This window comes from Nymphalis io, chromosome 21 (genome assembly GCF_905147045.1).
Source record: "Nymphalis io chromosome 21, ilAglIoxx1.1, whole genome shotgun sequence".
Lineage (NCBI taxonomy): Eukaryota > Metazoa > Arthropoda > Insecta > Lepidoptera > Nymphalidae > Nymphalis > Nymphalis io.
The window spans coordinates 5,632,027-5,656,972 of record NC_065908.1 but is presented as its reverse complement, the minus strand read 5'-3'; the positions used below and the strand labels follow the sequence as shown (position 1 = coordinate 5,656,972).

General features: G+C 38.3%; 1 protein-coding gene across 2 annotated transcripts in view; it reads left to right on the top strand.

Annotated features, from left to right (window-relative positions):
- Positions 1–20,152, top strand: part of LOC126776936 (U8-agatoxin-Ao1a-like) — a 57,187-nt gene extending 37,035 nt beyond the window's left edge. Inside the window, exons 2-4 of one of the 2 annotated variants that reach the window (XM_050499809.1) lie at positions 18,267–18,378; positions 18,734–18,812; positions 19,075–20,152. In XM_050499809.1, coding sequence (XP_050355766.1) covers positions 18,294–18,378; positions 18,734–18,812; positions 19,075–19,210 — 300 coding nt within the window. In that variant the 5' untranslated portion in view covers positions 18,267–18,293 and the 3' untranslated portion in view covers positions 19,211–20,152. Of the gene's footprint in view, positions 1–18,266; positions 18,379–18,733; positions 18,813–19,047 lie in introns of both variants that reach the window. The other variant, XM_050499808.1, reaches the window with a different exon arrangement.
- The last annotated feature ends 4,794 nt before the right edge of the window (positions 20,153–24,946 follow it).

Below are 24,946 nucleotides of genomic sequence, written 5' to 3'. Positions count from 1 at the left end.
GATGCGTTCTATCGTCACGATCCCGCAGCATATCTGATCGGTGCCGTATCGCAGTGGTTTTAGTGGAAAACCTTATGACTGAAGGTTTCTACTATGTGAAAAAAAGCTTATAAAGCTTCAGATCCCGAGGTTTTGAGTTTATTCATGGGTTTCGAGTTTCTTATTATTAATATAAGATATCGAATTTTTTCTGTATTTTTTTTCTAAGCAGACATTTTTGCAATATGACACTTCAGTGCTTTGAAAAACATGTTGTTTTTTTTTGTATCGCTGGAAAAACGCGTTTACACGTTTCCCCCACTTGAAGTGGGGGGGGGGGTATGAAGTGGGACTCGCCGGCGCCGAGCATGCGCCGGAATACCCACTAAAAAACCAGCGGTACTCCCGCTCCGTTGCCACCTTCTGCGACATAACATTTTCGCAGAAGGAGACCGTCTCCACCCAGCACCTTTCGCTACCAAGCATGGCGTTTATCACACTCGGCAGCGAAAGGTCTTCACCGACTAAGGCCGCCAGGGACAGGCGCTGAGGTCCCCAAGCGGCACACTCCATCAGAGTGTGGCACGCTGTGTCCGAAGGCGCACCACACTCATGGCAGGAGGGTGTCACCTCCCGCCTCGCTATCCGGTGCAGGTACTTACCGAAACAACCGTGTCCGGTAAGTACCTGCGTCAGCCTGAATGCGAGTGTGCCGTGACTCCGTTCCACCCAGCGACTCAAGTTGGGGCGGACCGCCTCCACTGTCACTAGGCCTGCCGAGGGGGACCTCAGGTCCTCCTCCCACCTGCGAATCAAGGCTCGCTGGGCTAGGGCCCTGACTCGCTCAACCTCCGCCGACTCTGGACGGACGCCGCTTGACCTCGTTTCCACCCGCAACCGGTGCACTTCCGCAAGCACCTCCGCCTGGAGTTCCCAGGGCGGATCGCTCCCGAGAAGTGTCGCTGCCGTCCATGATACCGTATGGTACCCACGTATCGCTCACCGCTATGACTCTTTGCGGCCTCCGCAGAAGAGCTCTGTTGCGAGCGGTGAGAGCATCCACCCAAATGGGTGCACCGTACAACGCCATGGAGCGTACCACGCCACCGTATAAACGCCGACATGGTGTTTCCGGCCCTCCTACATTGGGTAGGAGGCGGCCCAGGGTGGCAGCAGCGCTTATGAGCTTCGGACCGAGTTGGATAAAATGCTGCCTGAAGCTCCATTTTCCGTCCATGATCAGGCCCAGATACCTCATCTGGGCTTGCACCTTAATCACCCTCCCTTGGACGGTGATAGACGCCCCTCGAGGGGGATCCCGACGTGGACCGTGGAATAGGAGGGCCTCTGTTTTTGTGACAGAGACCCTCAAGCCCAGCATCCCAATCCAGTCCATTATGAGTGACACCCCGACCTCGGCCAGGCGGGCCGCATCCTGAAAGGTCCGCCCCGTCGCCGTGATGAGGGTGTCATACGCGTAGCACAACACCCTCATCCCGGGAAGGATAGGGGCCCTCAGGAGCCAATCGAATCCGACGTTCCACAGGATTGGGCCGAGTACCGACCCGAATGCCGCAGCCTACTCAACGCCGGACAAGTCGCCCATCGCCCCCCTCCCAGAGGACCACTCGGGCCCGGAGATATGCCTCCAACAGCCTTCTAAGATAGAAAGGCACCCCGTGGTATCAGAGTGACTCCCTTATAGTCTCGAAGGGAAGACAGTTGAAGGCGTTCGCTAGGTCCAGCGATACCGCCAGAACTACATCCTCTCGGGCCACCGCCTATGTGGTCCAGGTCTTTAGGGCGTCCAGGGCGTCAATGGTTGATCGACCCACCCTGAACCCGTACTGAGCCTCTGAAAGACCCGGCCCCACCTCGTTGAGGTGCTGAATAAGACGGGCAGCGAGGATCTTCTTGAAGAGCTTGCCCGTCTCATTCAGCAGCACAATTGGCCTATATGCCAAAGGAGAATCGAGTGGACGCCCCTCCTTCGGCATCAGAACCAACTTTCCCTCCTTCCACAGCTTCGGAAAGTGCCCACTGGAAAGACATTCATCAAACAGTTCCCGAAGCTCCGCTATTTCGGGCGACCACCAGTATACCTGGCGGCGCAGTACCCTGCGCCGGGTCCTCAGCATGGCCGCATTGCACACCTCCTTTTAGAGCGCTGCGCATGCGGTCCGCCAGCTCGTCGACACTGGCACCCGGAAGGAAGGAGGAAAGAAGGAGGACTTGGAAGGAGGGACTTCCCGCGGAACCCCACCGCTGCACGATAGCAGCTTCCCTGACCAGCTCACGATCTAGCTGGCCAAGGGACCACCTGGGGAGCGTGGTTGGCACCCTCAGAGGTTCCGCTGGCCTGCAAGAGATGGAGATCTCAAACCGGATGTATCCGACAGAGTCCGACAGAGTCTCCACCTCCTCCTCCACTCTCAAATTTCTCACTCTGCGCGCCGCGACAGGCGTAGCGAACGATAAGTCCACCATGGACTCTCCCTGCTGCCTCACGCAGGTGCACCTGCCCCCTGTTAAGGAGGGACAGGCTGGAGAGTAGGGCCCACACCTGGCCAGCCCTTCCTCGCGGATTCGTGACAGGATTTCCCCAGGCACGTGATTTCGCGTTGAAGTCACCGAGAACCACTATCGGCTTCGGAGACTGCCTGGAAACCGCAGCTCTGACAGAACCGAGGTAGCTCTCGAACTGCGCCAGGCCGCAGTTGGGGGAGAAGTACGTTCCTACTACTACGTACTCTCCCCACCTCGCCACTACGTAGCCCGAGCCCCTCTCAATGAGTGAAAGGGAAGGACCCGTACCACTCCGAGTGAGGACTGCCACGGTGCCGTCCAAGTACCCTACCCAGTGAGATAAGGGAGGGATGAAATAGGGCTCGCAGGCCACAGCCAGGTCAATTTGCCACTCCGCCATGGACTGCAGTAGCAGGTCCTGAGCCCCGGCGCAGTGGTTGACGTTCGTCTGGAGGAAGCTGAGTTTGTCGCTCATGTTGACATGGCTGCTTCCTCTTCGGCCTGGCGCCGTCCGACGTTTGTGATGGTGTGATTGCCTAATACCATCTTTCCTTTTGTGATGGGAGGGTTACACTCTCCCGAGCCCATCGCGTGCCCAGAGGGTCTTCCAGCGTCCGCACATACTGCACAGTGCAGCTTTCCAATGCAGGTCGAAGACTTGTGGCCCTCGACACCACACCGGAAGCAAAGCCCACCTCGTTCCGCCTTGGATGGGCAGAGCATCTTCGTGTGTCCAACGCCCATGCACTTGTAAAAGCGCAGAGGGCGCTTCTTCACCACCGTAATGGGACAGGCGACGCGGACCATACCCATATATCCGGGTCGACGCTGCAACGCTCCACACTTGACTGCCTCAGGCGTGCAGTCCCCTGCACGTGCGACTGCCGCAACCAGCTTCTCTGGGGTGACTGAGTCGTCGAGCCCCGTCACCTTCAGAACATGTTGATCCTACGTTTACATATTATCAAATTATGAGACTGCAATGCGATTTAAAATTTTAGCCGAATATTGGTAAGAGGCACATTATTATGATAGAATTCAAAACAAATTATCTCGTATAGACAAAGCAAATTCCCAAAAATATTCTAATACGATAATACCGTTGCTTAGATTTCTAACTCTGGTAATTACTCAATGAGGTCTTCTAATCGATGCAAGCAGTTCTCAATCAATTTGCTAAGAAGCGTGAAGCGTGAAATAGAGAAGTAGGTTCTAACAAAGAGCAAGGCTTAATTACGTCTCTGAATCGATCTGCTAATAGTGCGGCTTACACGCAAATAATACTGGCACTACACTTCACTATAAGGATATGCTGATTAAATACAACATAATGTTCTGTTCCGGGATCCAATAATAAAAATTCATATTTCATATGTATGTTTTTATGCGAGTTCTTTTATTCCACCTTAATTTTTAAATGCCTGAACAGATTTTGATGCATCGTTATCGTCCCCTTAACAAATCAATCATTCATTAAGGGGAATCGTGTTTTTATTTTTTATTTTTAATTCTTATAAAACGTATTGGTATCATCCAAAAGAATAATAAGAATCAAAATGTACATTAATACAATTAAAAGTTAATATTTGAACAACAACGGGAGCAAACAGTCATCAATCAGATTGCAAATGAGAATCACGAGCTATGAACCGTGAAATAGGCCTCCCGCAGTGAGTCTCCTTAATGCTATTGACTTTAATTACTTTCATTGAGGGATTCACTTGATAACATTAATTGCACCGACCTAGTTTGAGATTACATATAATTAATTCATATCATATCCTTGTTTGACATAATACTTTACTTTACTTTTCTTTAATACTTTATTGTACATCACACCACAAAGAGAAAAATACAAAACATGTATATTGCCTAAATAAATGTACAATTATGGCGACCTTATCGCTACACAGCGATCTCTTCCAGGTCTACTGGTGGTAGGGCTTTGTGCAAGCTCGTCTGGGTAGGTACCACCCACTCATCAGATATTCTACCGCAAAACAGGAATACTGGATATTGTTGTGTTCCGGTTTGAAGGGTGAGTGAGCCAGTGTAATTACAGGCACAAGGGACATAAAATCTTAGTTCCCAAGGTTGGTGGCGCATTGGATATGTAAGCGATGGTTGACATTTCTTACAATGCCAATGTCTAAGAGCGTTGGTGACCACTTACCATCAGGTGGCCCATATGCTCGTCCGCCTTCCTTTTCTATAAAAAAAAAAAAAACCGAGTAAAAGTAATTACAGATAGGATATGGGGTAGGTGGTGGTATGAAAAAAATAATATTAATATTTAATTAAAACAATACCAATTATTAAATGTAAATGTAAAATACACATATTATACATACATATATAATATAAAACAATTTATATATATAATATAAAATACACATACTATACATATATCCATAAATAAATTATAATATCAGTATATACAAAATTATAAGTATATGATATAAATGCATACTATATACAGCAACAACGAATAAAATGATAAGTCCTCAAACATAACAAAAAAGAAAAAAGAAAAGTAGATGACTAATACAAGAAATACTGAAATAAAAGAAATTATTGGTGATAAGGCATTTGAGACACTACTACTTTATTGCTTTGCTAAAAAAAAAGATCTTTCCACAAATCTATTTGTATATACATCTATATATATTTTATATGTAAATTGGTAATTATTGATAAGTCACGTCGGGGTTAGCGTGTTCTACCAATATTTACCTTTTCATATTTGTGGCCGCGTAAATACAAAAAATATTAAACACGCTTGAACTATGAATACTATTTAATTCTTTATAATTAAATATTGTTTCGACATGAAATAATAAGCACTTTATATGTATACTGGTTTGAAGAGTGAGCGTGATAAAACATAATTTATCGTCAGGTCTAGGTTACCACCAACCATCTGCTGGACTATTTGCTCATTTGTTAGTATCATAAAAAAATGCGTCTAAATGTCCCACTGCTGCGCTAAAGGCCTTTTCTCATGTTGAGGATAATGTTTGGAACTTATTCTACCACGCTCATTTAATCAATCAATCAACAGCCAATCATTGTCCACTGCTGAACATAGGCCTCTCCCAAGGTGCGCCAAAGCTCCCTGTCCTCCGCCTTCCGCATCCAGTTGGTGCCCGCCACGTTCTTAAGGTCGTCGGTCCACCTGGCTGGAGGGTGCCTTACGCTGCGCTTGCCGATTCGCGGTCTCCACTCTAGGACTCGTCTGCTCCAACGGCCATCGGTCCTACGACATACGTGACCAGCCCACTGCCTCTTCAGCCTGCTAATTTTGCAAGCTATGTCGGTGACTCCGGTTCGTTAAGTTAAGTTCGTTCATCTAAATGTACTCCAAAAACGTGCAATGGCGGCCATGTAAACTATGCATATAATTTTGACTAACGGCCGCCGTCAGCGAACCTTAAAAAATGTTACTAATTTATATAATTTATAATCATATTATATTTTACTTGGACTTTAAATAGTATATAATGGATAACTTTCCAATAGATTAGTTTATGCATTTCTTAAAGAAACATATCTTTTTTATTATATCAAAACAAAACTGGATGTTGTATCCTACGTCTGGATGTAAGTCAATTGAAACTTTAATTTATGAACGAAATGGCACTATTGGTTATTATTACGCAGCAATAGTGTCCACAACTGGCATACAAAGCGACCATTGACATAGATCGGTAGAAAAAGCTAAGATACGAATTTCTTTGGACAAATGCCAAGAAATTATTTGTGTGTAAAAATACAGATACTAAGAAACATAACTATATACTGTGAAATATACTCCCCGCTATTCCATCCGCATTTATTTTCCTGTTAGTTTCCAAGTTTTACTTAAATCTTAATAATAAACGTTACGATCAGTTCAATGGTGTCTTTATGTAACAACCGACAGACAAAACTTGTCATTTAAAGTCTCATAATTCGTAATTTTTATTTCAATCTATAATTATTTATGGCCTTTTATATTTTTTAAATAAGGAATTTAGAACGATACCTGTTTTTTTTTTACAAACCAGATTAAGTTTTCATTAGTATTTTGAATTAAAGCCTTCGTTATTTTAATAGACCTTTTACACTATTTCGTTTAATTTTTAGTAGCCCGACCATAAATTTTAACCTGTTCTAGCTTGAGTTTGGCAGCCTTAAAAGCTATATATATATATATATATATAGTTATAGTGTACATGATATAATATCATACAGTTTTAACTCAGTTTCATATAACTTACGGAACAGCTAAGCGTGGTCTGACACGGATTTACTGAAATGAAGTTCGTAATAGGAAAAGTTATTTGTAGTAAAAATCATGTGTGACATAATTTGATGTTTGTTTTTTATATATTGTTTTTATACATTTTGTACCTATTTTAAATAGCGTTAATAAATAAGTTTAACGGAATTAAAGGTTCAACGGATATTCGGTAAAAATGCATAGTTCGTGTTTAGGATCACTTCTCGATTCGTAAAGAAAAGTCTACATTCAAGTTGCACCGTTCAATCATTTCTCTAATTTTTATGATTATTAGACTTGCACACTAAAAAAATACTAAATCTAAATACAAAGAACATGACAGATTTTTTCTAAAAACTATCAGCTTAAAATTAAGACCATTTTAGGACTAATTCTGATTATCCCAGCTACCCTTTAGTTATCTGAGTATATGCTTTTCACAAAATTATGATTTATTAATAAAAGTAGATTTTCACGGGCTTATATTATTTAAAATAACTTATAATAGACTTAATCTTTTTCGATACTGCTTTCGATCAGTATTTGCTTAATGACGTTTAATATTTAATCCTAACTTTTTAATATTACAAATGCGAAAGTTAATTTGTTTGTTACGAGTAACTGCTCTGCCGATCATTATGAAATTTTGCATACACATTATCAAGGATTTATATATAAGCTTTAACGTAGCCAAATTTACATAGACTGTACAAATTTTAATTATACGATAGGACGCGGCGTATTCAATTTACAAGGATACATTTATGAGTTGTTTGCATGTAAGATTACAGCTGACTGCTGATCGGTGCATCGGCGCGAGCGTCGCCCATCGGACCTAGGCGTTCGGTAGAACAATGGGAACGGGCTGCGGCCGATCTATCAATTCGCTATTAATAAATGATGTTTGCGTGTCCGCTTTACATACAAATTTATAATATATTTTTACAATATTTATATTATATATGATTATGTTACATACTATTTATTTATTTATGATTATGCTACATCTACAATAAACGACAAATTTATATATAAATAGGATATAACCCACCTGCGTTAATTTCTTATCGAACTTGATAAACGAACAATAACAACAACTATATCAGAGCTTGAATATTTATTCAAGAACCAATGAAAACGTAATTTATTATCTCTGTGTTCAGAACTCCATGTCATATTTATTTTCTTAAATCTTTATTAGAGACTTATTGTTTCTTTGAATCGTCTCGTTATTTTTTTTACTATATATATACTAATAATATAAAGTAGAACAGTTTTTAGTTTGTTTGAATGAGCTAATAGGCCATGCCGTGCCGATAGTGATCAAAATAATCATTTCATACGTCATAGAACTCTACTCTATTCTACCGATTCTAAATGAATTATTCTACCACCAAACAGCATTAGTATTGCCAACTCTCGTTTCGAGCCAGTGTAATAATAAACGTAAGTGATGTAAGATCCCTTTTAGAGTTAGTTGCTACTTTGGCGGCATGACTATATACGTAGGCCCACTTACCGTCCTGTGATAGCCCCTTTAGCATGGATTGGGAAAGGCTGTCGGATCGTTTAAACATTACCAATCTTTTGTTTCTATCGAGCAGTGTCCGGTTGCCACTTTCTTCGGGGTAACTTGAAAGAGGACACGAGAGGACTCACTTAACTCCTGGACCATTTCAGCTCTTTTTAATTATATGTCTATTCATCATATTGTTGCCAACATATATTTTCCTTCACAAAACAAAACACAAGAATTATGTATTTTTTTTATAGAATAGGAAAGTGGACGAGCATATGGGCCGCTTGATGGTAAATAGTCACCAACGCCCATAGACATTGGTATTGTAAGAAATGTTAAACATCGCTTACATCGCCAATGCGCCACTAACCTTGGAAACGAAGATGTTATGTCCCTTGTGCCTGTATTTCACTGACACACGCACCCTTCAAACCGGAACACAACAATACCAAGTATTGCTGTTTTGCGGTAGAATATCTGATGAGTGGGTGGTACCTACCCAGACGAGCTTGCACAAAGCTCTACCACCAGTGATAATTACAAATATAGGCAAATTAATTAATTGAGTTTTCAAAAACGTTGGAGAGAATTATGTTATATAATTATCATATTTTACTAATTTATTTTATATTGTTTCTTAAATAATAATGTCCAAGATTTTTCCTGTCTTCCAGTTTCGTACTAATTATTGTGGCTTTCGTATAAGCCTGCGGAAACTGTATATTGGTATGACAACCGTCTTTACGACTGAAATAAGCTGAAGTGTCCAATTCTATCGTTAACAAGTGTCCTTGTTCATGCTCCAACAAATAAGCTGATAATCAAAAAAAAAATACTATTAATACAAAAGGCCCTAATTCCTTAAGATTCCGAGTAGAACGATATCTTCGGATCAATCAAATAACTGAAGCGTAGAACTGGTGGCATCGGATCCATTTTCTTCCCGTAAACTAATATATCTTTGACCTACTTCAAAAGGATATTCGTTATTTCGTTTACCGAGAGTATTTGGTAAGAATTAACTACAAATCCAACAAAGGCTATAGGGCAAGGGTAAATGGACTTTGGTTCTAACGCGTGTATTCGTTCTATCGTATTAAATCTTTGGGGTATTATGTTTTTTAATTTTGTATTTCCATGTTCATTTAGATTGGTTTGAACTAATGATTTAAATTTAAAATATTTCATTTTTAAATAATTTACAAATAAATAGTTATATTATTTAGTACAGCCAAATACATATAGCTTTGTACTGTATTTTGATGTCTGAGCTACTCAGGGTCATACGTACATATAATTTAGCACGTATGACATCTTAGTCCACATAAAAGGTGGCTATGGTTAGTTTAGAAGAAATTCTTTTATCGTGTACTCGTATAAATGAAACACGCTAATATATACACAAACCTACATAGTTTTCGAACGACATATCGACGCTTGACAGCCAAGACAAACTGATGGTGCTTGGCAAAGTAGAAGGGAAACGACCAAGTGGCCGCTGCCCCACACGGTGGTCGGACCAAGTTACCAACCTCACGGGTCTCCAAGTCACCACAGCCCTGAGGAAAGCTAAGGACAAGAAAGATTGGAGAAAATTAACTGAGATCGTGGACCCAGACCCTAGATCAGAGTGGACACAACCTTCAGCAATTGAGCAAACGACCGAGAAGAAGCATGTAGCATTATCGACGCTTAAAGAAACCTAATATATATATATATAAACATACATGGTGAAATCGAAAACCTTTTTTGAAGTTTAAAAGAAATTTTATAAATAATGTAATTATCACCCAAAATCATCCAAAATTTTTCTCGCTTCACCATAAGCATTGCACAATGAAAATGTCCTCTGGACCGGCATCAGCGACGGCGGCCCATCTCAAAAGAGATTAGCCAATTGCGCAGGACATATAAGGAAAGTGCACAAGTGTTTCCGCAATCAAAGATACATTCTTTATTCATTTATACTTATGGGACAAAAATCCAAAATGACTGAAAACAATTCAGGCGCAAGATCAACAGCTTTGCGTACATTTCAAGGCACGGGAGTGAACACACCTTCAATTTCCAGACTCCGGATTATTACTGAGATTCTTCGATAAAAATCCCTTAACTTTTTACTGGCCTGACCTGGGGGTTAAAACCAGGCCTTCGGGATCTGCAGCCCTATGTCTGGTTGCTGGACAAACGACGCTGTCTCCTCGCTCCATCATTTGAAAGCTTCTTGACCCAAATATGATAATTTGTGTTTTAAATTGTGATTACTCCGATAAAAACAAATGTATAACAATAACATCGGTAAATGGTTATATAATATTAATTACGGTGGCAGCAAATCGTTTTTGTTCTCTAATCACCGTCTGTTTCTGGAATTATCAGTAATTTGTTTCTCGGCTGAGCCAACAGCTGAGGACCGAAAATAGCTTCAACCCTTTAATATGATTATGGCAAACAGAAGTCATTACACGGCCCGGTTTATTTCTTGGTGTAACTACATTTGTGATTTAAATATACACTAAAAATTTAAATGTACCGTACCGTAACCGTAACAGCCTGTGAATGTCCCACTGCTGGGCTAAAGGCCTCCTCTCCTCTTTTTGAGGAGAAGGTTTACATAATGTTTAAAAATTTAAATGTACTTATTTAAATTACACTTAATATTCTAAAACATAAACATAAATTATAAAACATTTAAAAAATATCCTAGTACATAATAATTATGCATCTTAAATTTAATCATAAGAAAGATAAATGAAATACTTAAATTTCAAAGCAAAACTACGTCCTTCTTTTCGGAGGCATGTGTGTTGTGTCTATGTGTCTATGTGTTTTGTGTCATCGTATAAATGAAAATATTGCATATATATTATGGTTATAATTATTATTAAATGCTACTAAAAATTCGTTTTTACCACACATTCTATTTATGAAAATAATATTATACAATATTATATTCACGTCCTGTGGTGTCGCGCGTATAATCCAGCCATAAAACATTTACATATTTTACCCTTTTTAATTCAAATCGTGTTAATTTACTTCAGCTGGTTGTTTTTGTACGGACGGATGAACTGGAAAGCTATAAATAGCTGTATAAGCTCTCCTTATTTCATCTTTTATTTTAGATTATGTAATGTGACATAATCATTACCGGTCTTATTTATACAAGTTATTTAGCTGTTATTTAGTTTAATATTAATTTCTGATCGTTGATTTGACATTCGAATGAAAGAGATAGCATATACCTTAAAACATAAACGCTTTATTAATAGCGACTTTGGCGTAAGGTTTTATAAATATATTTTATATAAGATATTGGATATACTACATGTATATCCAATATCTTATATAAATTAAAATAATAATGTGTTCAGTAGTATGTAGACCGCCTGGGTTCTGCTTACTCAGTTTTGTAATGTCAAATATTAATAGTTAAGTATTTCGGTAATAGAGGCACTTAAGTTTAAAATCTGAGATAAGCCAGTATATACTTACAGGCATATGAGACAAAAACTGAAATCCCATGACAGTGCATTTATGATGAAAGGAATAGTTATACAGCGTCTCCAGCTGATTGTATGTTAATATATGGAAATATGTGGCAACTTATCATATGTATCGAAATACAGCGCAATAGTTTATAGACCGCCTTGTGATGTTAAAGTCGCAGGTTCGCTTCTGACCCTTGGGTTTGGACTTTGAGCTTAATTGGAGAGGTAAATATTTATATTGGATCCTTAAAAAAACCGGCATTCCTATTATACTTAAAAATAATTACTTATTAATATCACATTATTAAGCCAATCCAATACAAAACGGTCATTAAAGGTCATGAGAGACGTCATCAAACTTTCCGACACAAATATGAAATGACAAGGGGCTGCCTCTACGCATTGAACGCTAAACTTAAATAAAACTCACTTAGATTTTGGTCGTATGCGTATTTGACTTGACACAGAAACTTCCCTTTTAATGCGAACTCAAACTTGACTAAGTCCTTGGAGACGAACGTGTAAGCTTAAACCAATAAAACTGGGTACAAAAGGAATTGTGAATCTCTTTTTCGATTGTATTATGAGTTTTATAATAATTATTACAGTATAAACCATATTTGATGAATAAGATAATAAATTAAAAAGAAAATATAGTAATAATTAATAGTCTGTAAATGTCCCGCTTTTGGGCTACGACATCCTTTTCTTTTGAACGAAGGAGACGACTTGAAGCTTATCGCAGGCGAAAGTAATTATAAAGTTTATAATCTTATTTACAATTGATTTATTTGAAGCAATTTGAAGTTAAGTTAAGTTAAGCTCTTCTGCTGGTACAGACCATCGTGGTGTTTCCATTTATTTTGGTTTCTGTCAGTGACCAAATCATAAAATGTCTAACCCTCTAAACATACATATCTAAAACCTATTTAAATTTATGTGTACAAAAATAGATCATTCAATGTTTGATGAAGACGACTCATGAAGTACATCGATTTATGATGCTTACTCACTTCAATACTAGCAATGTCATTGCGTGCTAAAGTGATATTGAGCTAATGGACCTGATGACTCGACGACTTAATTTGTCCTTTATATTAATATAAAAAAATAAGACGCATAAAATTGAATTTTATTGTTCATACTAACTCTCGCTTCAAAGTTAAAGTCGAACAGAACAGAACAGAAACATTACACTTACGTATTGATTGTCAAAAATCTATTCACGGTTCTTCAACAAGCACTTCAGACTTGAGAAGAGCCGGCGAAAGAAACTCAGCGGGATTTTTTTTTATCGATTGTTATTTACATTGTTTTTATATATATTTGTGATTGAAACTACCGGAAGGCAATCGTTTCATTTCCAAAACTCACTCACACGGTGCTAATTAAATTTTAATATTTTTTTCCTGAATACTTTAGCTAATCGCTAATGATTATTGAAAAGAATATATGTATATTACATAAAGAACAAAGATTGATATAAAAATGATGAGTCAAATTTAATTTTTATTATAAAATTTATTCTAGAAATATAGAATGAGCCAATGGGTCGAATGATTGTAAGTTGGCACATATACTGGCAGTGTAAGAAATGTAAGCCACCTTATATATGTATAATATATTTTAAACGAATCACAAACATTCAATACGCGACTTTAATAATTCAAATAATTAAAAATAGTGTTAAATTGATTGATTTTGTACGGGCATGTTGTTTTTAAAATAGCACCAGCTCACTCATTGTCACAACCGCATCACAAACCGGATCCACAGCACTAAAATATACTACATATTTAAATACTGAATGTGCTGAATCAATTGTGTGTCTGTCGAAAACAATAATAGGAGAAATTGAAATGGTAACAAAACAATATACGGATTGTTATATTTCGACTTAAAAATAACATTCTCTTATCAAACAAAATAATCTTCATACATCCTCTATGTTAAATAAGTTATGAAAACATAAATACAGATACAATTAGCGGCTTATTATATAAAAATTATCTTTTTGTAATAATGACTTTTATAGGATAAAAAATTATGAACTTTGGGTTTCGTTATTACAATTTTCGAAAGGTTCTCTAATTTTTTTAAATAAAAGTTGGAAGTTAGTACACATCTGTGCCTCGGAAAGCAAGTAAAGCCGTCGGTCTTGAGCCTGAAATCTTTTCGTCGTGTTGGATTATCGTCCCATCGGACTAAGATAATAAGGGAATAAAGAATGCACTTATGTTTGCGTACACACGTTATAACCTTCTCCTCAAAAAGAGGGAGGAGGCCTTAGCCCAGCAGTGGGATATTTACAGGCTATTAGTGTTACTGTTGTAAACTATAATATGTCCTGCGTATTTGGGCTAGTTTTTCTCGAGAATGACCGCCGTATTCGAAGTCGGTCAGGAGGACATCATCATCTGTAGCTGTTATAAAAATATTATATAAAATAAACAAATCGGTTTTTCATAACGTGTGTTCTAAATGAGAAATTAATTGATTTTCCGCTTCTGACTTGAATCTTTATGAAATTGGGTGTTTGTGTTTCAATTAAATGTGGAAATTGCCGAGTAAATTCTAACTCGAAATTCAATCAAATCGTTCTATTTCCGTAGACGTAAGATGGAATCAAAGTAGCTCAGCGGCTTCGGAGAATATATCGGTAAGGTTCCTTAGGTTTTCTTGGTTTGTCATGTTATTTTAATATATTGATTTTCCGCATACAATCGTCAATGCAATTGTATGACTTAATATACTAAGTCACTTTATTTATTATATTATTCAACGATATTTAAGAATACCGTTTGGAGGATAATCAAGTCTTCATGTTGGAAGATCATGCAACAAACTCATAAGCCGTAATCGTTACATGTTTTATGGAGCCATTCGCATTTTCTGACAAAATACTTTTGAATGAACTCACGTATACACATTCATAAATAAAGTTTCGGGTAAAATAGTCATCCTAATCCAATTTGATTTACAAGTACGGTAAGGGTTCCACTCTTGACATAACTGACTCTTCAAAGATACCCCAGCGGAGAAATGGAAGGATATTTCTAAGTTAAGCACTTCAATCGTATAGGTACGGTGAAACTTGAGCGTGAATTCTATGAAGTTCACACAAAAAATAAAACTATATTGTAACATAATTATATTCACTTGTTGTAGTTATGGTATTGTGTTGTTGTAGAACTTTGTGCAAACCTGTAGGTATCATGCACTTATCATTTAATCTACCACTTATCAGCACCATTTAGTATTGTCGTGTTCCATTTTGTATGGTGAATGAGTTCAATGTCATTAAAAGCATAAGGGACACATTCATTTCACAGTTCCCAAGGTAAGTGTCGCGTTGCCTAGTGGTTAATGCTTCTTACAGCGCCTATGTCATGGCTGTAAGCATTTGGCAGTCCGTCATCCTACAAAATAGACATACATATACGTATATTCAAATGTGAACATCAATTTTGATAACCAAACCTAAACCCAAAAAACTTCATATAAAGCGATCTTCAGCTTTTAAATTATTAGGAAAATAATCCTAATAGTAATGAAAATATTTTCCTGGAACGAAATTCTACTGTGAGCCACTTTTATGCTTTTTATTATTTATTCCTGTTCATTCAAACAGTGGAATCAATAAATAAATGGTTATTTTCGTTTCTTTTCTACAATCAGATAAAATCATTTATATAAATAAAATTCGACTTCTATGCTACAAATTTATAGTCCAACCAGAGAAAGAATTTTTTTTATTGTCTTCCGGTATGAAACCAAGTATCTTAATAACATAATCTCACACAACATTTTGGTTAATCTATATGAGTTGCTAAGTAGGTATTATTACGATGGAAAACGAAGCTAAGGCTTTACATAAACCTACTTTCAACAAATGTTCCAAAGTTAACAAGATGGTTCTTTATTAAAATTTATAGCATAAAGACCCTAAACTTTTTATATCCGTAAATTTGTGTACAAATTGTTCGATCGATCAAAGAAACTCTTGAAAATATAACGGTTCCGATTAAGGAATGTTGTCTATTTTTTGTTATTTTAAATCGATTATAGAAATGTTATATAAAAAAAAATGATTATAGAAAAAAAAGTATTTTTCTGTAAAATTAAAAAGTCTGTAAAAAGTATTTGTCATACCATTTTTTAGCTTATAGAGTAATAATAATGCAAAACGATGCTTAGATGAACCTTATTTTTTTTACTGCTATAGTCAAAAATGTCATCATTGTAATTATATTCATTTGCTTTTTTTATTTAAGTTTTGCGTAGTTTGTTAACTTTGCATAAATATTGCATGCATTTGATTTGTATTCAGGGATACCAATCCTCCTTAATAGTTCTATTGTAACCACATTTCTTTACTACAAACATAATCTATACAAATTAATGAAATTGAGGTGTCTGTCTGTGATTTCAAAATAACTGCCTCTTTTAAAGTTAATATGGCTGTTTGCGAGTTAACATAACCAAAACATTTTTGTTTGTATGTTTGTCTGTCTGTTTGTCCGGGCTAATCTTTGAAACAGATAAAAATTACAAATTGAAATAAGTAAATAATTATTATAAGTATTTCAAGGTTTCGTTTAGTCGTTGTTTCATCCGATTGAGTCCATCAAAATTTATAAGAATGTACTTATTTTTGTTGTTTTTAATGTTGCGGCCATTAGTCTCATAGATGGCGATGTACTAAGTACGTCAATTTCTGAATCGCGGTGTCCAGATTTTCCAGAGAAGAGTAACCTTCTGCCATACATATTAGCATTCCCGTTTCGTCCAAATATGCGTTGTCGTTATTCTGCCGTCGTTTCGTCTGTGTTTTTTGAGGTTATCATTCGTTACTGTCATTATTACATTTATAATAATTAATACTTTGTGGCTTTAGGTTGCAATTATTAAATTAAGTAATGTTTTTGTTTTGAATTTTATAGATTATTACTTTTTACTTTCAAGCTTATCTATTCCTTTAATAAAAGTTAGCATTATTTTTTTAGTTTTATCCTTATTTATTTCATTAACTAATAATAGTTGTAATTATTATGATTTACTTGCTGCTGCTTTACCCATTGGCAACTATATGTAGCACGGTTACGTTTAAGATATCGTTGTTCTAGCAAATGGAAATACTACAACTAATATAATATATAAGGAGGCATTCCTATAATTCAGTTTATACAAATTATCTTTCATTACTAGAATAATTGAAACCATATTAATATAAATGCGAAAGGTTGTGTGTGTTGCGCATATTAGTTTTTTTTTATATATTTTCGGGAGGGCAAATGACTACTCCACCTGATGGTAAATGGTAGTAAGATCCAAACGCGACGACGTTAGTTAGTTACTTCTTAAACAACTTACATATACATAATAATTGAGTACATAAACAATTATGATAAGTAGTTTAGAAGTTATACGGGAACAGATGAACATACTCGTACATACTAAAAAAGGCCAAATCAAAAACCAACTTTGCCTTTTCCGTAGCCGGGAAAAACAGCGGAAAAACAATAAAACACGAGTTACAGTAATAAAATCTAAAGTACACTGAATCTCTCTGAACCTTTAAATTTTATATAAGAAAAGCCGTCTGGAACTTAACCGCAATCACACTAAAACAAGATGGTGTGAACTTGAGAATCAAAAACCCAATTGCTCGATCGAGTTTGATTACTTCAACATTTGATAAGGGAAATGTTAAGACGAAATGAACGAGCGAAGGAGAGGAAAAACAAACGGAACTGCGATTTAAATTTTTATCTTGTATAAATTGTATGGTTTTACATTTATACTGAAGAGAGTAATCGATTCTATACGAAAATTATGTTATATCGTTTTACGTTTACCTTTTATTATTTTTAAAGCAATATCAAAATTCCAGGCATATTATTCCATAAAAGTTAATATAGATAATATTTTTATTGCGGCCTAATATGGATTTCATACCACAACATCAATTTCAATATGTTTGTAAGCTTTTTGTTTTAGTTTCATTTATGACAACATTTTATTGATTTCGCGATATTTATCCCAAAAAATTATCCAATTCTACTTTAAGCGCTTGATCCGTAAACGTCCGTAATGTTAGAAAAAAAAACTAAAGAGCTTAATGCGCTTAGCAAACGGAAATAGCACTTTTTTTTTTATTTAATTACTTGTCAGTTGTCATCATGTTTTTACGTCAATTGTGGTTCAGTTCAGTGGTTCGTTATTGTTGTCTTTTGAGGAATATTATTCCGTAAAATTTAATATAGATAATATTTTTATTGCGGCCTAATATTATGAAATCCACAACATCAGTGTCAATACGTATGTAAGCTTTTTGTTTTAATATTCACTTATGACTCTCTCAACTCGAATACAGGAAGAACGTATTGAACTGTTCTTTCACCGATTCTTTAGTTTTTTTTTCTCATTTTTGTATTAGTCATTTATAGTTAAAACTTCGTCTTTTGTCTACATTAAATATTATTTGCAGGCAAGCAGCGGTTGGCTCTTGAGCAGCATGCCGCGCACCAGCGCAGTTATGCTGGTGCTAGCGGCTTTTCTGCTGGCAGACCAGTGCTCTTGTGCTTCCTACATTGATCCAGGTATACTCTTGGATATATTCTTCAAGAAATATTAAGCATTTAGTTAAAATAAATATACAAAAAATATAGCATTATTGTTATTAAATGTTCCGGTTTAATTTACTTACTATTTTTTATCGACATACGGTTGACATGTCTAAAATTAAAGCCACGAAGGCTTTAACGTTTTCGAGCTGACCCTTCGAAATTACTTCGATTCAAGTCATGTACGACTCACGTAGAAGTAAAAGTGTGGAATAATATCTCAAGCTTAATCAAATATATAAAAATTGACTTATAACTAAATAATAATAATCCTTTGAGATGTTATATTTGTGTTTGTTAATTCCATGTTTATAATCATATATTCTTGTAGGTGACGATGATATCGAAATAACTGGATCCGATTATGACGAAGACCCGGCTGACCTTCAATTGATTCAAGATGTTGGCAAGTGAGTTGGAACACATAATATATATTACGGGATAGGAGATGTTCCTGAATCTTAGATTAGCATATAATTCGAATATAAATTTGGTTAACTCAATTTAGCTGGAATTTCAGTATGGGAAATATTATCAAGCTGAAGTCAGCTCGAACCAATAATTTGGTTTCCTATTATGATTTTGTCCTGTGAATGTACGAACACGGACACAGACTTAGGCTAGCATTCGATGATGTGGTTTCAGACGTTCGTCGCTGATCTACGTTTTCAGGCGTGCGTGTATTCGGCGGGGAGGGAACTGCGACCATCGGCCAGGCGACTGTTGCCACTCCTCCTCATGCCGCTGCAATCTCTGGGGGTCCAATTGCCGCTGTCAGCGCATGGGCCTCTTCCAGAAATGGGGGTGAAACATCCGTAATCATTGCAGCGGCGTAATCAACACCGAGTATCGCCGCACCCAACGACCATTGCGTTTTATCACGGACCCGTTGCGTTAATAGCTTCTATCTTTAACTTCTCTTTCACTTCATATCTTTCAAAACTAAACATTTTAAATCGAAAACAGGGATGTAGATTTTATTTCGGATATATTTTTGGACCATTTTTACTAAATTTATAGTTCTTGTCTAAAATGTTAATTTTGTTACGTTCAATTTACTGTCTCTTTTCAATATTTTATTTTGTCTAATTGAGCCGAGCGTCCGCTTACATGGTTGGGCAATCACCCAGCCTTATTGCCCAATCAGTACGCTTCGACGCTGTGCTCGGCCAATTAGAAACCGATACTGCTTGTAGCACTGGATTCTTGGACAATCCGTTTATGTTCTATTTTCATTTCTGCCAACGAACCCATCGCAACGAAGCAGTCTTTATTCTATTGCAATGTATGTATGTAGAGTTAAGTAAGCTTAAAGTAGAGAACAGTAGCTAATTGATGGTAAACTTATGTCAATAGGAAGTAGAAAAAACTACAGATTAGAAAAATATATGTGTAACTTTTAAAATAAATGTTCTAGTCATTTAAGAGACTATCGGTAAAAAAACTTGGTGGAGGACGCTATTATAAGCCTTTATATAACATAACGCGACTTATTTGCGATTGGCAACTTAGTGTTTTAAAATACTTATTAATGTGTCAAAATATAATTCTTATATAATAAATAAAACGAATCTTTAATGTACTCTATGCGTCTCTCAGATAGGGGACATGGTATTGCAGCCTAGTAGAATCATCTATATGTAGTTTCTTATATAATATATTCCTGACAACGGAATGTAATTGTATTATTACTAATATTGGAATATGGAAAAGATATATTATTATTGTACTAATAAATGTTTATGGATGATATCAGTCTTTGTTATTTACAACCTGAATAATTATAGTTTATAAAACAAAAAGTCAGAAATAAATTCATGACCTTAGTGGTTATTGATTCCATGTTGATGTATGATTGGATCCTATGTTTTTTATTGAGTACCACTATGTAACATTTATTATATATATATTTTTTTAATTTCTGTATAGTCATTATTTATGTGCTTGCTGTGGTCTCCTCTAATTAAAGGAGCACACATATTTTAAAATTAATATTTTTCACGATTTAATGTACTCGTAAGTTGCGTATCCTTTGTTGGAGATCCTTAATAAGTTTTATTTATTTATTTTTGTTATTTATTGGACTCAAAATGAACTAAATGAGCCCTAACTCGAAGGAATTACTAGTTATTCAATAATTGCACTATACACACACACACACACACACACCTTACGTTACCAAAACAGCTGACAATACAAAATAATTATTTATAGTATTCGGAGTGACATATGTGCACTCATTTTTGCAAGTTTCATATCTATGTGACTATTAGAAGTAAATTAAAATCGATCACTTTTGTTTGCATTCCGACTGTGTTAGTTACAGTGCAGCTCATATACAGCGTTTTTGAATTTATTGATTTTTATTAATGTTTAATTAAATCCGTTTTTAAATTTAATTTTGAATGAACGACCTGAATACGAGCTTAATAATAAGAAGAATACGATTTATAAGATATAAATTATATTTTCATATAAGTGTCAACCCTAGTATAAAGCTGAATATTTTGAGCACGAATTCAAAGTATCTATATAATCCGCTTATCTACAGTAACAGCCTGTTAATGTCCCACTGCTGGGCTAAGGCCTCCTCTCCATTTTGAGGAGAAGGTTTGGAGCTTATTCCACCACGCTGCTCCAATGCGGGTTGGTAGAATACACATGTGGCAGAATTTCAATGAAATTAGACACATGCAGGTTTCCTCACGATGTTTTCCTTCACCGTCAAGCACGAGATAAATTATAAACACAAATTAAGCACATGAATATTCAGTGGTGCTTGCCCGGGTTTGAACCTACGATCATCGGTTAAGATTCACGCGTTCTTACCACTGGGCCATCTCCGCTTATCTATCAATCAATCAATCAATCAACAGCCAATCGTTGTCCACTGCTGAACATAGGCCTCTCCCAAGGTGCGCCAAAGCTCCCTGTCCTCCGCCTTCCGCATCCAGTTGGTGCCCGCCACCTTCTTAAGGTCGTCGGTCCACCTGGCTGGAGGGCGCCCTACGCTGCGCTTGCCGATTCGCGGTCTCCACTCTAGGACTCGTCTGCTCCAACGGCCATCGGTCCTACGACATACGTGACCAGCCCACTGCCACTTCAGCCTGCTAATTTTGCAAGCTATGTCGGTGACTCCGGTTCTTTTCCGGATAATCTCATTTCTGATCTTATCCTTCAAAGATACTCCGAGCATAGCTCGCTCCATAGCACGCTGAGCGACTTTGAATTTGTGGACTAGTCCCGCAGTTAGTGTCCACGTTTCGGCACCGTATGTCATGGCAGGTAAGACGCATTGGTTGAAGACTTTCGTCTTCAAACATTGCGGTATAGACGACTTGAGGACTTGACGAAGGTTGCCAAATGCTGCCCATCCCAAGCGAATTCTTCGATCGGCTTCCTTCTCAAAGTTGTTCCTACCGACTTGTATTATCTGTCCTAGGTAGGTATATTCACTAACAACTTCGAGAGGTTTCCCCTCGACGTATATCGGTCCCGGCACGACATGCCTATTGAACATGACCTTGGTCTTGTCCAAGTTCATACCGAGACCGACACACCGGGAAGACTCGCCTAGGCTACGCAGCATTTCGGTGAGTTGTTCCAGCGACTCTGCTATGATGACGATATCGTCGGCAAATCGAAGGTGTGAGATGTACTCGCCGTTTACATTGACTCCATACCTAGTCCAATCCAGCGTTTTGAAAACGTCTTCCAACGCGTTGGTGAACAGTTTCGAGGATATTACATCCCCCTGTCTCACCCCTCTGCGCAGTTGGATCGCCTTCGTCTTACAGTCCTGGATGTGGACAGTCATTGTAGCGGCGTTGTACAGACATCTCAGTACCTCGATATATCTCCAATCGATATGACATCTCTGCAATGAGTCGAGCACTGCCCAGGTTTCGATGGAGTCGAAGGCTTTCTCGTAGTCCACAAATGCCATACACAGCGGCTGATTGTACTCTTCGGTCTTCTGCACAATCTGCCGAACAGTATGGATGTGGTCCACGGTGCTGTAGCCTGATCGAAAGCCGGCTTGCTCTGGGGGCTGGAACTCGTCAAGTCGTCTGGCGAGACGGTTCGTGACGACTCTTGAGAACAGCTTATACACGTGACTCAGGAGGGAGATTGGTCTGTAGTTTTTCAAGAGGGTTTTATCACCTTTCTTGAAAAACAGTACCACCTCACTCCCGCTCCACGTTTCCGGGGTCTTGCCATGTTGGATGACGGAATTAAAGAGGCTTGCTAGCTCTTTCAGGACCGGGGTCCCGCCTGCCTTAAGCAACTCTGTTGTGATTCCGTCATCTCCCGGAGCTTTGTTGTTTTTAAGCTGTTCTAGAGCCGCCCTAATCTCTCCTTGGTCAACGACCGGGAGCTCCTCGGAGTAATGGCGCATAAGAGGGGCGCGCTGGTCATCAATACTGATTCCCACGGGTTTATCCGATCTTGAAGAGAACAACTGCCCATAAAACCTCTCTACTTCTCCGATAATCTCAGGCCTAGAGGTAACGACCCCACCATTTTCAGTTTTAAGTTTTGTCAGACGCGGCCTCCCAAACTTGCGAGCGAACACTTTCGATCCCCGATTTTGCTCAATCGCAGCCTTGATGGCACGGGTATTGGAGCGTCGGAGATCGCGTCGCGTCAGCGTTTTTATTGTTCGGTTTAAGGCCTTATCTGACAAAAACGATGATAGTTCTCGTCGTTTTCTCATGAGCTCGAGTGTCTCAGCAGAGAGTTTTGGTGCGTTGTCTCTTCTCTGTGGCGGAAAACACTTGCGGGATGTGTTTTGCAGTATTTTGACCAGCGTGTCGGTTCTCTCATCAATGCTGCTTATGGTTTCCAACGCGGTGAATTGATTTTGAAGTTCCATTTGGAACTTTTCGGAGCCTTGAGCAGCTTGGAGCATGGTAGGTCGGAGAGTAGACCTCATCATTCTCGATCTTTCGGCTTTTAAGTTGATATTTAGAGTGCCTCGAACCAAGCGGTGATCACTTCCGGTATTAAACCTGTTGATCACTGAAACATCTCTAAATATGTGCCTTTTATTCGAAATGATAAAGTCTATCTCGTTCCTTGTCACGTTATCGGGGCTTCGCCAGGTCCACCTCCTCTAAGGCTTCTTTTGAAAGAAAGAATTCATCAAAAAAAGCCCCTGCGCTTCGAGAAAGTTTACCAGCATTTGCCCCCTGTGATTTCTGCAGCCCAAGCCGTAAGGTCCGACTTTCGATTCACCGCTATCTTGTACTCCCACTTTAGCATTAAAGTCTCCCATAACAACATTGTAGTGGGCCCTCGAGGTGTCGTTGAGGGCCTTTGCGATGTCCTCGTACATCGCTTCGACCACATCATCAGAGTATGTCGAAGTTGGCGCATATACCTGTACGACCTTCAGGGAGTACCTGTCGGAAAGTTTTAGGACAAGGTACGCTACCCGGTTCGACACACTACTGATTTCCACAATGCTGCTAATGAGATCCTTTTTGACTAGAAAACCGACACCACCCTGGGAGAGGTTATCACCTTCGCGGAAGTAGAGTAAGTTACCGGACTCTAGAGTTATCGTGTCCTCCCCCTGTCTTCGGACTTCAGATAACCCCAGTATATGCCAGTTTATATGACTTAACTCTACTTCTAATTCGGCGAGGTGATGGTCCAGCCTCATCGAGCGTCCATTATACGTTGCCATTTTCAGTCGTTTTATACGGTAGCCTGCCGTGAACCGGTGATTCTTAGCACCCCCTGCCCTGCCGATACCGCGACCGCTACCTTGGTCGGGCCTAGCGGGCTTGCCGGTAACTGGGGGCCTTTTTTTGGGCGCATCTGCCATTTAGGGAGGGGTTTGCCCATACTCGCCGCGCTGGGCAGGCGTGTTGGCGAGCGCAGTAGGGGGTAAGATGTTTATGGGAGGGGGGACGCTGCTGCCCATCCCCCCTTTTCCCCGTCCCTCAGTCGCCTCTTACGACACCCACGGGATGAGATTGGGGGAGTACTATTCTAAGCCGGTACTCCACGGCTATCGGCCGCTTATCTAGAATGATCAAAATTATAAGTTTACAATACGACCTTGAGAAGCGGAGCAGTAACTGCAAATTTCAACCATAATGATAACCTAAATATAAAGGATTCATCTAAATTTAACGCAAGTGAATCGCGGTATACAATAAAATAAATAAACAACTAAGTAATACTTTAACTGTGATTGTTTTTGTTGCAAACCAATAAACATTGGTTGGCTTAACTTTAATTACTCTTTGATCCTTGAAATTTTGTTGTACTGTTGAAGTTCTTATACATAATAACATTTGAAATTACGCAATTTAGAAAATTCATGAATAAACTATAAAGTTTTTTATGAACACATTGTGTGTTTTTATGATTTTTTTGTATTAATGATATTTGTTTTTTTTTTATGTGGAGACTTTTTATTACTTTTTTATTTATTGTTAGTTAGTTAACATTATATGGCTGGAATATAATATATAATATATGATAGAGTTTTTATTTCTTTCTTAAGTACTGTATTTGTGTGATTTATTCG